Source organism: Triturus cristatus, chromosome 7 (assembly GCF_964204655.1).
Source record: "Triturus cristatus chromosome 7, aTriCri1.1, whole genome shotgun sequence".
NCBI classification, from domain to species: Eukaryota; Metazoa; Chordata; class Amphibia; order Caudata; family Salamandridae; genus Triturus; species Triturus cristatus.
Window position 1 is genome coordinate 985914344 of NC_140590.1, and position 13481 is coordinate 985927824.

Sequence of the window (13481 nt, forward strand, 5' to 3'; positions counted from 1 at the left end):
GCAAAATATAACAAGAAGAAATATCAGAAAGAATAATTAAGGCTTGTTTTGAGAGAAAACAAGCAAATGATTACTTCATTCACTGGATGGAGCTGTGCCTCTCAGATTTTTTTACTTCTAGATTTAAAAAATATCTTCAGTAGCATGGTTTGGGGGAGCGACTACCTGCAGAGAACTTTTGCCTCCAACTAATTCTACTTTGGGATTTAGTAACTTGACTGTAAGACACGTTTTGAGGTGACTCCAGGGTGCCCTACGTACGGAGGTGGCACAATTAATCAACGCAGGGGACTCCGGGAGGTTAGTGCCTTTTTCAGTGCTGCTTGCCAGTTGGCACGGGTGCCCATGTCAAATAATGCTACTACCAAACAGCAGTATCAAAAAATAAAACGCACTAAACATATTCGCCTCACAGCACCGACCGTAGAGGGACCAGGTCATTAATTTCTATGTGACAATATTAACTAGTGTGCAGCTTAAACCGGGATACTTTACAAATGTTTCTGTTGAATATCTTGGCATTGACGTTCAATCATATTTCATAATCTTCGAGCTTACCATTAGCACTGGAGCAAACTAAGTTTACCATCTTGGACCGAACACTTGACTTGTAGGACTATCAGGTCCGTCATCATCTCTGCGGTTATTGATTTGCCATCAGCAGTATCCGCAAATCAGCCGCCACAGCCTGGCCTCCCATAGCCTATGAGGATTGGAGGGCGGAGAAGGAACTAATCTAATCTAGCATGATATCAACCACGACACCGCCATCGAAGCAGCGTGAAGGGATCCCTGCAAGGGTTGACATATGTGTATCTTGTGACTAGAGGCAAGCAGGAGTGTCGTCTTTTCTGTGAACTTCTATGCTTGTTTTTTTTATTTTTATTTTTTTAACTCCTTCAGCCAAAGTAACAATGTTCATTCAATTCATAGCGTTTGAGGAATAATACTGATTAAAGTCCTGTAGTTCTATTTCAAGATACAGGATATCGTACTTCTTTCTGTTGAAAATTACAGCTGCACACAAAGGACGATCTATAAACGCCTCCCGCTGCACAGATGTAACAAGCCTTTTATCAATGAATGGCACCCTGCACATCTTGTAACAAGTATGTCCGAGCGGGTCAAGGAGGATCCCTGTCTTCGACGTGCTCATGACTGACCTTCACAGGGCTAGTGCCTAAATATAGCTAATAAACCTTGTAGTAAGCTATAAAAATAAGAATACCTGACTGCTGGTAAAAAAACAAAAATGTAACCTATCATTTTATCACTATCCAATAGGCACACACAGATTTTCAGTAATTGTCATCCTTTTGATGTACATTGGGAGAAAAAAAGGGGCAACAAAAAAATGATTAACACTAATTATGTTAGATTAATGCTTCATGTATAATCAAAAGGTGTGTTCTGAGATCAACCTAGTCCTTTCTTAAAACTGCAGACAATGCAGAAAACAATGCCAAAAGCTTGGAAATTAAGCTACTCTAAGATGTTTTAAACAAAATGTTTTTCTTCCAGGATATTTTTAATAATATAAGTGCATAGATAAAATCATGGCTATTGTTCTTTAAAGAATTAGTACCGTCCAAAATTGGTCCTTCGGAATGAGAACAGAAAAGAGCCCACTGCGACTTGGTGCACACTAGGCATGGCTTCTAAGACACCACCTGGTGGACGGTGTTCAGCAGAGCTTGGTGCCCTGCATGCTCTTTGGTCTGAATTAAAAAACGTTGAGGACAGAGTCATCTATATTCCCAAACCTGTGTCACATGTGGACTCTTCATTTTAAACTTCTATTTAAAATCTTCAGATAACCAAGTCACTCCTTAACTTCAGATCCACTGCAACAGATTCACACAGTCTACTGGAGCTCTACATTTCTGCTGATCAGATACCTCGGCCAACCAATTCCATCCAAAGTTATGGGCTGGGTAGTATTGCTTTGTTGAGCATCCATCAAGGCTTTACAATATTACTTTCCATTTTTAACTAACCTCAAGTAAGTTTATACCTCATATATTCTAATCTTCTCTGGATTCAACACACCCCCTGATAAACCTCTACTTGTTACTGCCCCCCAGTGATCGACTCTCTTTGAACAAAACTTACTCTGGCAGTTTGGTAATCTAACACATTTAGGTTTTCCTAATGTTGCTGTTCCAGCTGTACACCTTATAAACATCCGACATCACCTCCTATTACAGGGCAGTTTATTTGGTGACTCTTAATGAGTGGTGGCATGACACATGCGGTGATCCTGCTCCTGCACTCCCAAAAAATGGATGATGCATGAGGTTTCAGATACTATACCTACTATATGGGGTTGAGGGGGCAGCGACCCTCTCTCCCCCTGCCATACTATTGGTATTAAGAATATGGAAGGACACAAATAAGGACTTAGAGTGGAAGCAAAATCTGAAAGGAGAAAACACACTTTGGGTTGGAAAGAGACTGCGTCAAGTCTCTGACCTGCGGGGATTTAAGTAATGGGACATCATAGACACCATTAGGAGACCTTTCATAGACTTACAAGATAAATATGACCACCACTGATGTCAGTTATTTCTCTATCTTCAGCTTTAACACAGACTCACCCCTCTGGGTACCTGACATGGTGGAAGTCTCAGACTTCAGCAGACGAGAAGGATCGCAAAATAACACAAACTTATCACTCCTTAGTTCTAACCATCCCAGACTCCTATGATCAGCTGCACCGCTCCTGGGAAGAGGACTTGGAATCACGGTCTAATGACGACTGCTGGGAGGCAAGGGCATCCCCACAAAACTCAGCCACCGCAACCCAATTCTGTTTTACCCAAATGAAATAGTATCATCATACTTACCTTACCCATCCTAAGCTGTGGAAATACAGTGTTACCACTTCTCCACTTTGCTTAAGATGTGCAACTCATACTGGGGATTTCATCCGCATAATATGGAGCTGCAAAGTAATCGGCCCCTTCTGGAAGAGGGTGTGTGTACAGTCTTGGGCAAGGTACAGGGTTGGGGGCTGCATGCATGCCCCAAGATTACTTACTATCTTGCATGTAAATATTCACCAGGACTCAAACAGATATAATATTACCTTATTGTGGCTGTGACTTCTCATTTCCAAAAGAGAGATTGCCAAGCACTGGAAGGAGGCTGATTTCTCCACCCACACACCACCAACCCCTGCTGGAGGGATGGAAGAGGGGCCTGGATTGTGGCACGAGTCTTGAGAAACCAATTTACCAGACAAGGGTTGCCCACAAAGCCATAATAAAAGCTGGAAAGATTGGTGCCAATATTCGGGAATGTTTATGAATTTGTGTGTGCCACAGCTTCTGTCTGCTGTAAACAAGATTCACTGCCACAAAGATGAAAGAGAATTTGTAAGCTTATTTATCTCAGATTTGCAGAACTCGTGTCTTGAATAATTATGTCATTGTAACTGCCTTTGTGTGTTCACTTGGAAAACTGCCTATTTTCTGCTCTGATGGAAGGGTTTTATAAAAAAAAAGTTCAGACTCGCCACAAACGAAAACATAGAAGTGAAAGGTTTACAAATAATGTTTCTTTTCCAATCCTGAAAGTTTGTACCCATATACCCACTGCAAGAATATACAAGCACACATACGTCAGGCTGAAAGTATCTGGCATTGTGTTTATACAATCATGTGCTTCTCACTCTGGCAGCAATTTTATATGTGGGGGAGCTTTGACACAAATCTCCTGACAAGTGCTCTACAATGGTTTTGCAAGTTACACACCATCAGAATGCTGATTTTTTTTTGTGTGATAGGTGATCACCACAATGTGGTGCCCCTTCTGACACTGGCGCCTACCTACACCATGATCATGCAATGACAGTAGCAGTTGGTAATAGTGGATAATAGTTTTGAGGTACATGCCTTTTAACCTGAACTGCTTACCAGCGCTCCCTGAAACAAATCATGTTGAATGTTATCAATGTACCCCCTTGTTCCCACAGACTATATTTTGTATGCATTAGAGTGCTTGGGTACATGAGTGGTGGCTACATGAGTTGTGGCTACCCTTGAGTTGGGTCCCACCCTAGAATTAGGTTACAGCTTAGTAGGAGTTCCACCACGTGGATGTATGCAGGACTAATATTGTAGGATTTTGTGGTAGTCAGTTCAGCTAGCTCCCCTGCTCCCTAAATGCCCCCAATGTGCTGCTCCTCTGATTCCCACTCACTTCCTGTAGAGTTCACGGTGAAGCCAAGTACTTCTGCCCAAGTTCAGACGTACATCCAATGAATGTAGCAGGAAGGTCTTTCCTTTGTCCATAGGCCTGGAGCAAACCAGTTCCAAAAGATTAGTCTCTGATCATGCAAGTGGTCAATGAAGTGATCAAAAAGCAATGGCAAGTCTGAACACCTAATTCAGATAAGATGAGAGACCTGACCAACAACCACATCCTGCACATTCCAGCACCAGCATCTGATTGCCCAGAGCTGATTTTGATGCCAAAACACAAATTAAGAGCTAGCTGTTCTCTATGGAGCTGTGGGCATCCAGATAAAAAGCTGTCTTGTCAGAACTTGTTCCCCTCTAATGTTTGAGGTTAGTGTGGAATCTGAGTGGAAAATTGGAACCAGGCCAACTGCCCATGCCCAGGACTGGATGTAAGCTGAATCTTTGTGCTTCTCCATTGATCACCTTTCATTTAACAAAGGTCTGTACACCTGTATTAAATGAAGGCACGGACCAGAGTCAGAATCCTTGTCTGTCTCCTGTTCAGGGGCAAGGACTATGTCCCTAAAAGTGAGATCCATGATTCTGAGCCATGCTGAGGATATGCCTTTGAATTGTCACAGTCGGAGATCTAACTACATCTTGTGCTACTATTAGGTTCTAGCATTGCTAAATCACACTGGAGTCTCTGCTTCCCTGCCAAGCCAGACCCAAAGAAGCTGAACCGCTTGAGTGGCACGTTTGAGAAGAAACACGTTTTTTACCTGTAACAACAGGTTTTCAGATAGAATCTAGAAGCTCTTCTAGATTCACATGCTGTGCCTGTATCCTGCCATTTAGTGGTTGGAGTTGGAAAGTGGGACTCGTTTCTGTTGAAACCAAACTTTTTGTTTGTGTGAAACCAGAACCCATAAGAGTAGACTACTAAACCCATTTGTGTATCTCCCCCTAATAAAGAAGAATTACAGGTATGAGTCCGGTGTGTGGGACCCCACACAGCACTTCGGGTTGGTGGCTGATCTGAGTTTTGTGTTAGCACTGAACTGTGTCTGGTCTTGTAGAGCAAAACCAGAATTTTTTTAACAGCAAGAGCATAAGAGAAGTATATGCATCACTGGCAAAGACTGCCTAGCAATGCAAGGCCCTTCTAACGCTGCTCCAAAACTCAAAGGTGACTCTAAGTACCCCCATTTCCTCCCATTAGACCATGGATCGACTAAAAACTTATTGACGTCGGACTGTGGCAATCTCCGCAACAAGAGAGAGAATATCAACAGTAAGATACTTGTGCATCTGACAAATACTCAAAGAACAGTCAGTTGTCCTTGGCGATGTTCGCAAAGAATTGCAACTGAAAGAGCACCAGTGAGTTAGAGGGCGATATATGGTGTATGCTAGAATAATGTAATAGTTGGCATTCATTGTGCTCCATATCGTTCCTGGCTTCAGTGGTTGCAAGGACAATGACAACACCTGTCCTAAAGTTTACCCAGTTGTCCAAAGAAGGCCCAAACCTGAGGGAATGGGCATGACAACACAGAAAATATGTTTCTTTTCCTCACAGATAAGGAAGTCTTTTCACTTGGCTTATCACTCAAACAGATGGAGTGACATTCTAAAGAACACCAGTCAGAACTATATAGCACCACGGTGACTGTTCAAGATGCCAGGTCAAGAAGAAGTAAAAGACCTTACAATTAGCAGTTGTGCCACAAATTTAAAAGGCTACCAGTATATGGTTTTTGTGCAGCAGACTTTGGTCCAGAAAGAAATAATAACTTAACTGTGTTATTCCCTCTAAGAATACCTACCTGAATCTTAGCCTGGACTGTTACATTATAGTTATTCTGAGCTTTAGTTATCAAAGAACAATGCAGGTGACTGACGTGATGGAACCGGTGCTTCTCAACTCAGCAGATAAATCATGGTGACAAAGCAGCATCCCTGGATTTATTTTAATGATGCATAGAGAAGACCTCTGTTATCCATCCAATCCCTCCCTGTATGTTTGTTTTTTGTTTGGCATAGGCGAGTGTCACTACTCCCACACCTGTCTGAGTGACCACACTTACTGTTTTGCTAAACTGTTCTCGCTTTTACATCGCATACCTGACCCTCTTGCAGCCTAGTGCCCTACAACATTAAATCGGTCTAACAAAATGCGTGCGCCAGTTCTTAGGTATCAAATGCGTCTACTGAATAGACTCATCAAATCTGGCATGTACTGAATAAATGATTCTTAATATCTTGTCTATCATATAGCACTTCATACCCCCATAACCACTTCAGAAGGATTACAAAGCATGCAGAGTGTTTTATCAAAATTGACCTGCACTTGCATGGGCTTTATAATCGACTACCTGCATATTGTCAAGGTAACCAGTTGGGGATTTAATTGTTATGTAGCTAAATCACAAAAGTAAATCTGGCCACAAAATAAGCTTACAAATATTCCTTTTCCACACCTGCAGGAATGTGCAAGTGGATTTCTGGCAGGCGTACGTGCATTTAACGGTGGATTTCTCCACCAGGAGTGTGGAGAATTCTGCACTCGTAAATTCTACTCAAGGGGCTGGAAGTAGGTGTTCCAAGGAATGGTTCGCTTTGGAAGTTGAGAAACATCCACAAACATGTACATTTGTGGGGACCCCCAAACTCCTATTTTTAAGTCCCCTTTCCACTCTGGAAGTAGTCAGAGATTTTCCCCAGACAAGTGTTGGAATATTTCCCCTTCAAGGGTGGGAAGGGAACACCACAATATTTGGCGAGGGGAAAGGAAAAGGGCTCTCTTCAAAGGGAAAATATTTTACATACTTAGATAAAAAAAATTAAATGTCTATTTCCAAAGGAGGCTCAATTCCTCTTATTCGATCTTCACCATGGAGAACTACAACGTGAAGAGAAGCCTGTGAGCATAGTCCCATGACATTCCCAGAAGTGAGCCTGGAAAATCTTGCCTCACACAGTTTTCCAGGCTTACTTCTAGGGATGTTTGGGAATTTGTGGATGCAGATTCAACTTTTTGTTTCGTGAATCAGGCTCAATACTTCCCTATACATGCTTACCTTGACCACATGTTGGTAGCCGTATTTTAGAGCTGATATAAGACCAGGTTGATATCATTGGCCTTGATATTTTGACAAACTCTTGAGCTGATGTTGCCGGGTCCGAACTCACTGAGCATCTTGCGGACAGGATAATGGATCAGGGATCACATAACCGCTCATGTGTGATATTGTGCAGCATGGTCCTCAAAACCAACTGCCCAACAACTAACCGCAGCACCTCTGCTAACACCAATATGTGAGACTGATGTCTTCTATAGCATTTTAGTCACTTAATATGTGCAAAACCATAGTGCCGATCACAGTAGACTCACAAATTATTACTGTACGATTCTAAAAGAGAATACTTAAACGGGAAGTATATATGCAGCATGTATTCTATATTCTGCTTGTTGTTTGAAAAAAATACAAAATCATTTTCTCCAAAAACAAGAGCCCAATTGAAAAGGATATCAATTAACACAGGAAGATCTCTTCTGTTAAAGCCCAGACTATGTCCATCGCAGTAAGATGTACCAACATGTCAAAGCCAGGCCCAGTGCGCTTACCTGGATTGGAGTCCTGCTGTTTTTCTCTTGTTCGTCTTTTCTTTTTGCCCTGTAGTGACAGAAAAATAAATTAATTGGGGTTTTTTTGTTTTTTTTTATGAATATGCAAATTTTCAACCATGCTGCGAGCTGAACGCTAAGAGCGTGACATGCAGAGAGCGTGCATCAAGGTGCAGATCCAGGAGGGCCCTTCAGCTATGCACAGGGGCCCAGCACAGACCTCTGTTTGGCACAGATCATTATTCAAAGAGGGGAAAACAGTCTGAAACACATGGTTTTAACTCATCAAGAGGTTTTATTTAATCAGTGGTGACACAGCTTAGTTATTGCCACGCTATATTTTAGATCAGAAATGATGGCCTGCTGGACGTACATGTTTACCCAACGTCCCTTCAACCTGCCAGATAAGTGCGCTTCAGATTACAGCAAAGGTGCACAATCTACTCTGCCTTCATTTCATTTAGGAGAAAAGGCCAATGACCGGAACCAAGAAGACTCAGAAACAAAGATTGCCCCAGTCGGACAGACAATCATTTCTAGGAATGACATCCATATTTTAGGAACTGAAAAACCTCACAATCTCAGTTGTCCAAAGAATCCTTCACCAATGCACTCCCTGCTACTATGGCCTCTACCCAATAGCTGACTATCTTAAAACACAAACGACTTGCTCCATCAGCCTCTTGCTCAGCCTCTCCATGCCCCTACTGTGCTCTCAGGTGTCCATCTGTGAGACTTTATACCCATCAGTTGACTCTTTACAACTCCCACCCTCCTTCCAGCCCCTAACGCCAAATTCTCTTTTTGCACAATATTAATATTTCAACATATTCCATTGTCCGTTTCATCCCCTCTGGTTCAAGTGTTAATAAATCACCAAGTCGATCCAGTGCCCAGATTAAGAAACCACAAAGGTTTAAAGTTTATTTGCTTTTGGGGCCATTTTCTATAAAGTACAGAAGCCTCCATTTAGTATTATTTACCACGTGTTTCTGCACAATACATTGTCAATGTGATGCAGAAAACCTTTTGAAAACCGGTAATGAACTGCTTCATATTTTATCCTAAATTGTATTTTAAGTGATGCGAATTATGTAATATTCCAACCAAAAAAAACATGCTACAAAAACGGATGCAAATCATACATTGAAACATGCCTGTGACATGCAGTACAACATTGCTAGAACAGTTAAACCAAAGCCCTGGGTTTTCAAATTGTAAGTCAAACAACACCCCCTGCGTGAGTTTTGTTCACAACAGGCTGTCATTTAAACTCTTAAATACCAGAGGTCTAGCGGGGCCGGTGTCTCATGTCAGCATTGCAATATTCCAACCCACCAGGGCACTGTGTGCAGGACACTGTGATAAGCCGTCCTTCTCTGAAGGATTCGTGTTGGTACTAGGAAGTTGTGAGCTACAATGATCTGTAAAGTTTAGGAGAGCTGTATCCGTTCAGATCCAGGGAACCACCCCACTGGACAAAAACAACTGTTATGTTTTTGTCCCACTGTTTGAAGTTAACTGATCTCTGCCAGAGGATATGGTCTGGCCCCCAAGAGGAGACGTGGTCTGGTTCTTAAAGTTGTCCGGTACTGAATCTTGTGACTACAGTTTTACTCCAACCTTACTGGCTTGGACAACTGATCTAGGGCAAGCACTGTCTGGACCTCTGCTCCATTATGGCTCGAAATGGGGAACACTAAAATAAAGGTATTTGCAGGTATTGTTATAAAAACTTGGAAATCATTGGTAAACACACAAGGCAGATAAATACCCAGACCATACAGGAAAAGCCAAGGCCTGGGGGCTTGAGTTCGAGGCTTGTGGATGGGTTACTTTGTCATAACAAACCTGAAGAATTTCACGTTTACATTATTCCAAGTGCCATAGGGTATAATGGTGTTATTATACGGTGCACTATCCATCACGTTCGTCATGGAGTAACCAGTCAACCAAACTCTAAATCAGGCTGCATGTCCTTTGAGGATGAAAAAACCAAGCTTCATTTCCATGAGTCTTTACAAAACCTGCAATAGCTCTTCATTACACACCCACTACACTGCCTCTGGGTACATCTGTGTGCAAATTACTGGCATAAACACAGAACTTTGAAAGGTGGGTTGATCCTCGGAGAAGCTTTGCCTACAATGCTGACATCAGACACTCACCGACAAAGACATAAATTAAGCATTGATGGTTTAAAAGTTTAAAATGGCAGCTCTGTAATGCCCCAAGCAGACGCTGCATCTTTAAACCTTCAGTACTTCTGTGGCACATTTACTGTTTTTGACACTGCAAAAAAACAGTATGTGTCTCCCTAGTCGGAACTGGATGCGCAACACATTTGCAAGCAGCAGTCTGAGTTGTGCACATCAAATCTGCTGTGCAAATGTAGCACCCACCCATGGCTAAGTCAAAAGTACTGAAAGTGTTAAGAAAATTCCATGGCCAGGGGACAATTCCACGGCCAAGGAACTGTGAAAAGCCCAGGGCTCCTGGAATTCTGCAGCTAACAGTGGGTACAGGATTGCAGCCGGCTGCAAGATGGCAGTGCTGCAGAACTTGGATATCTGCCGCAGAATTCTCTTACCCTTGCTGCAGAAAGTGGCCCTGTAGTGCCGCAGAACTCCAGGGACCCTGAGCATAACTGTGTGTGGTCAGAAACTGGAGAGCCTGAAGACTGAAGAGCAAGTGTTAAAATGTTAACATGGCAAGCAAAATAGATTTTAAGAAAAGCTGTTCCTTGATGAAAGAAGTAAATACAATTTAGTGGGTTCTGAATTTGCTATCCATATACGGTTCTGTGATAAACTGCAGAAACACTGTCCCATTCCTTACATTACTGGATGTCTACACTTTATTTTTACATATTCCCAAATAACAAGCCAATTTAGTGTTCGTGCTGCAGCCTGTTCATCACTATAAGAGTACATTAAGACCCCGTTACTTCATGCTTTTTAAAAAAAGGAAGCTGGCCAGGTATCTGAAAAATGCATCAAGAGAGGGCATGGGGGAACCCCACTTTGATGAAAAAAGGTCTACCGCAGATACACTACACAGCTGAATGACATTTAGGAGAATGAATGAATGCATGCAACGAGCAAACACACCATGCTCATCTGTGAGACCCAGCCAAATTAAAGTCCAAATTTAAAGAGACATAAAAACAGAGGCAATCAGGCTAAAACACGCAAATGCATTTATTTCCCCATCACGAAAGCATGAAAAGCACATTTTGGGTTTTGACTTTCAAGAAAAACATGCTAAAAAACATTTAGGTGCACTTCTGCAGTTTTTATGTTACACAAGGTAATCATGTCGCGCACCGTTAAAATTAATTTCTGGCTAAATACCCATGAGCAGGTAACCGATCAAATCAAAAAATGCACACTCAAAACAGGATATCCATCGCTGATAAACTAGTGATCCATTACAGCGCAAAATGAGAAATGGAGCTACCACTGAAAGTCCACAAGCCAACCTGAAACTGGGCCATTTTCTTAGACTTTGGTCAGCCCTCATTTTTAGGACTCGACCTACAGACAGCTTTCGCAGTCTGTTTTCCAGGATGTATAGCCTATAATATTATGTACAGAGAACGCTTTGGGTTAGTCCTTTGCTCACAATTGGATGACTTTTTTGTTGGGGTCTATTTCTGTTCCCTGGTTCTCATTCAATGTGTTTGCTTCTTTACATCAAGTCTTGCATCCTTCCGCTTCTGGCATGAGGAGACTATTTTTTTGTGTTGTGTTTCTGGACCCTTTAGGACTTCATCGCCTCCCAGCCATAAATCCTCTCCTGCCCCCCTCCCCCCCAGCTTGTCCACTGCACCTCTGGCCCTCCTCATCCCCCTGCTTAATTTTTTATTCATTCGGTCTCGCCTAGCATTGCAGCGCGCATGCCATGCTCGGTCTGCGAGAGCTATAGTAATCGATATTTCAGAAGGAGACTTTAAGCCACCCCCCTGTTTTCAATTGTCTGGTCTCATCGTTTATGCTAAACGCTGGCTCGTGATTAGCAATCAGGCTTTTCTGTTACCGCCCTGTCGCCTTTTAGGACGGCCCATCTGGACTGGCCCACGCCATCTTTGTTTCCCATGATGTAGGAGGCTGTGCTGGTAGCTTGTTTACTGGCTCCTGATAGGAAATCCTACCCGCTCCACCCTTCCCTTCCCCCCATCCCAAAGCAAACTTTCCAGAGTTGCGCTCTTTATTGCTCATGGGCTTCCCGAGGCGGAGGGCAAAACAGATGCATGGGAAAGGGGTATACCTTATTATACTGTGTTTTCTTTAAATCCCGTCATTTGTAGAGAGAAATAAACTATTGTTGACGATTGTAAGTAGTGTTTTTTTTTTTATAGCCTTGTGTTATGGTGACCTTCACAGACCACTCGAGCCCCCGCGTAGCTCGGTACCCTGTCACCAGACACCATGGACGGCCACAGTATATGGCTATGGTGTGCACAGAGGACACCGAAAAGGATTACAGCCAGTGAATGTTATGATCTAATGTACATGCCACATATGTATTTTGTTGGTAATGTGTGTAGTTGTGAGAGATATTGGACTCGGGCGTGTATGTAAACTGTGCGGTGTATAGGGCATGCACCCATGATATTGAATGCATAGATGTTTATATTTATATGTTTATATAGCGCTCGATTGCCGTGGCGACTTGGCGCTGTGGTGTGTGAACAGTATCAACGCACTGTGTTAGCCGAGGACCTATGCGGAAGTAAACAACCATGTTTTCAGACCCTTCCTAAAAATCTGCAAATTGGGTTGAAGTTTCATGGTTAGAGGCATTTTATTCCAAAGCTTTGCCGCACATTGTGATATCGCCCTGCCTCCCCATCTTGCCCGTCTGGTCTTTATGATCCTAATAACACCCAGACTAGCAGATCTAAGAGCACGTGGGGGAACATAAGGTGGGAACAGTCTTTGAATGTCCTCAGCACCGCCACCGTATATTGCCTTATGCACAAGGCATAGAGATTTAAATTCCACCCGCTGTTTAACAGGAAGCCAGTGTAGCGATTTAATTCCTGCTAAAGTTGACTGTCCTCTGGGTATACCCAGAAGTAGTCTCGCTGCGGTGTTCTGTAAGGATTGCAATTTTCTCATTTGGGACTTGTCAATGCCCAAAAATAGGGCATTGCAATAGTCTACCTTGGACAAGAAAAGTGCTACCATCACCGTCTTTTGCAACTCTTGAGATGAATGGAAAGATTTTTCTCAGGGTTTTTAGTAGAAAAAAGCAGGAGGAGGTGAGACTATTAACCTGGGCAGAGAAGTTCAATTGGTAGTCAAAAATGACCCCAAGGTTCTTAACCTTGGTGACAGGGCGTGGGCATTCTCCAGCCTCAGTTGGCCACCAGGACATATTCCATAAGGGCTGGCCCAGACCAAACTCCATCACCTCCGTTTTGTCTGTGTTAATTTTCAGGAAGCTATAGTTCATCCAGGTCATAATGAAAAGGTAGTCTTTCGTCAACTTGAAACCTTTATCGAAACATCCGGTGCCCTTCATCCGGCTCAGTCCGGATTTAGGAAAACCTATAGCACCGAGACTGCATTAGTGGAAATGGCAGAGGCAATCCGGGAATGCCTGGGCGGCAGGGCGGCCTTGATAGTGCTTGACCTCTCTGCCGCCTTTGATACGGTACC

General features: G+C 42.9%; 1 protein-coding gene across 3 annotated transcripts in view; it reads right to left on the bottom strand.

The window, feature by feature from the left end:
* TCF7 (transcription factor 7) overlaps window positions 1-13481 on the bottom strand; it is a 319653-nt gene that overhangs the window by 12519 nt on the left and 293653 nt on the right. For 2 of the 3 annotated variants that reach the window (XM_085618023.1, XM_085618025.1), the window contains 2 exons: window positions 10406-10495; window positions 7816-7864 (listed from right to left, as the gene is read on the bottom strand). In XM_085618023.1, coding sequence (XP_085474149.1) covers window positions 7816-7864; window positions 10406-10495 — 139 coding nt within the window. The remainder of the gene's footprint in view (window positions 1-7815; window positions 7865-10405; window positions 10496-13481) is intronic. The other variant, XM_085618024.1, reaches the window with a different exon arrangement.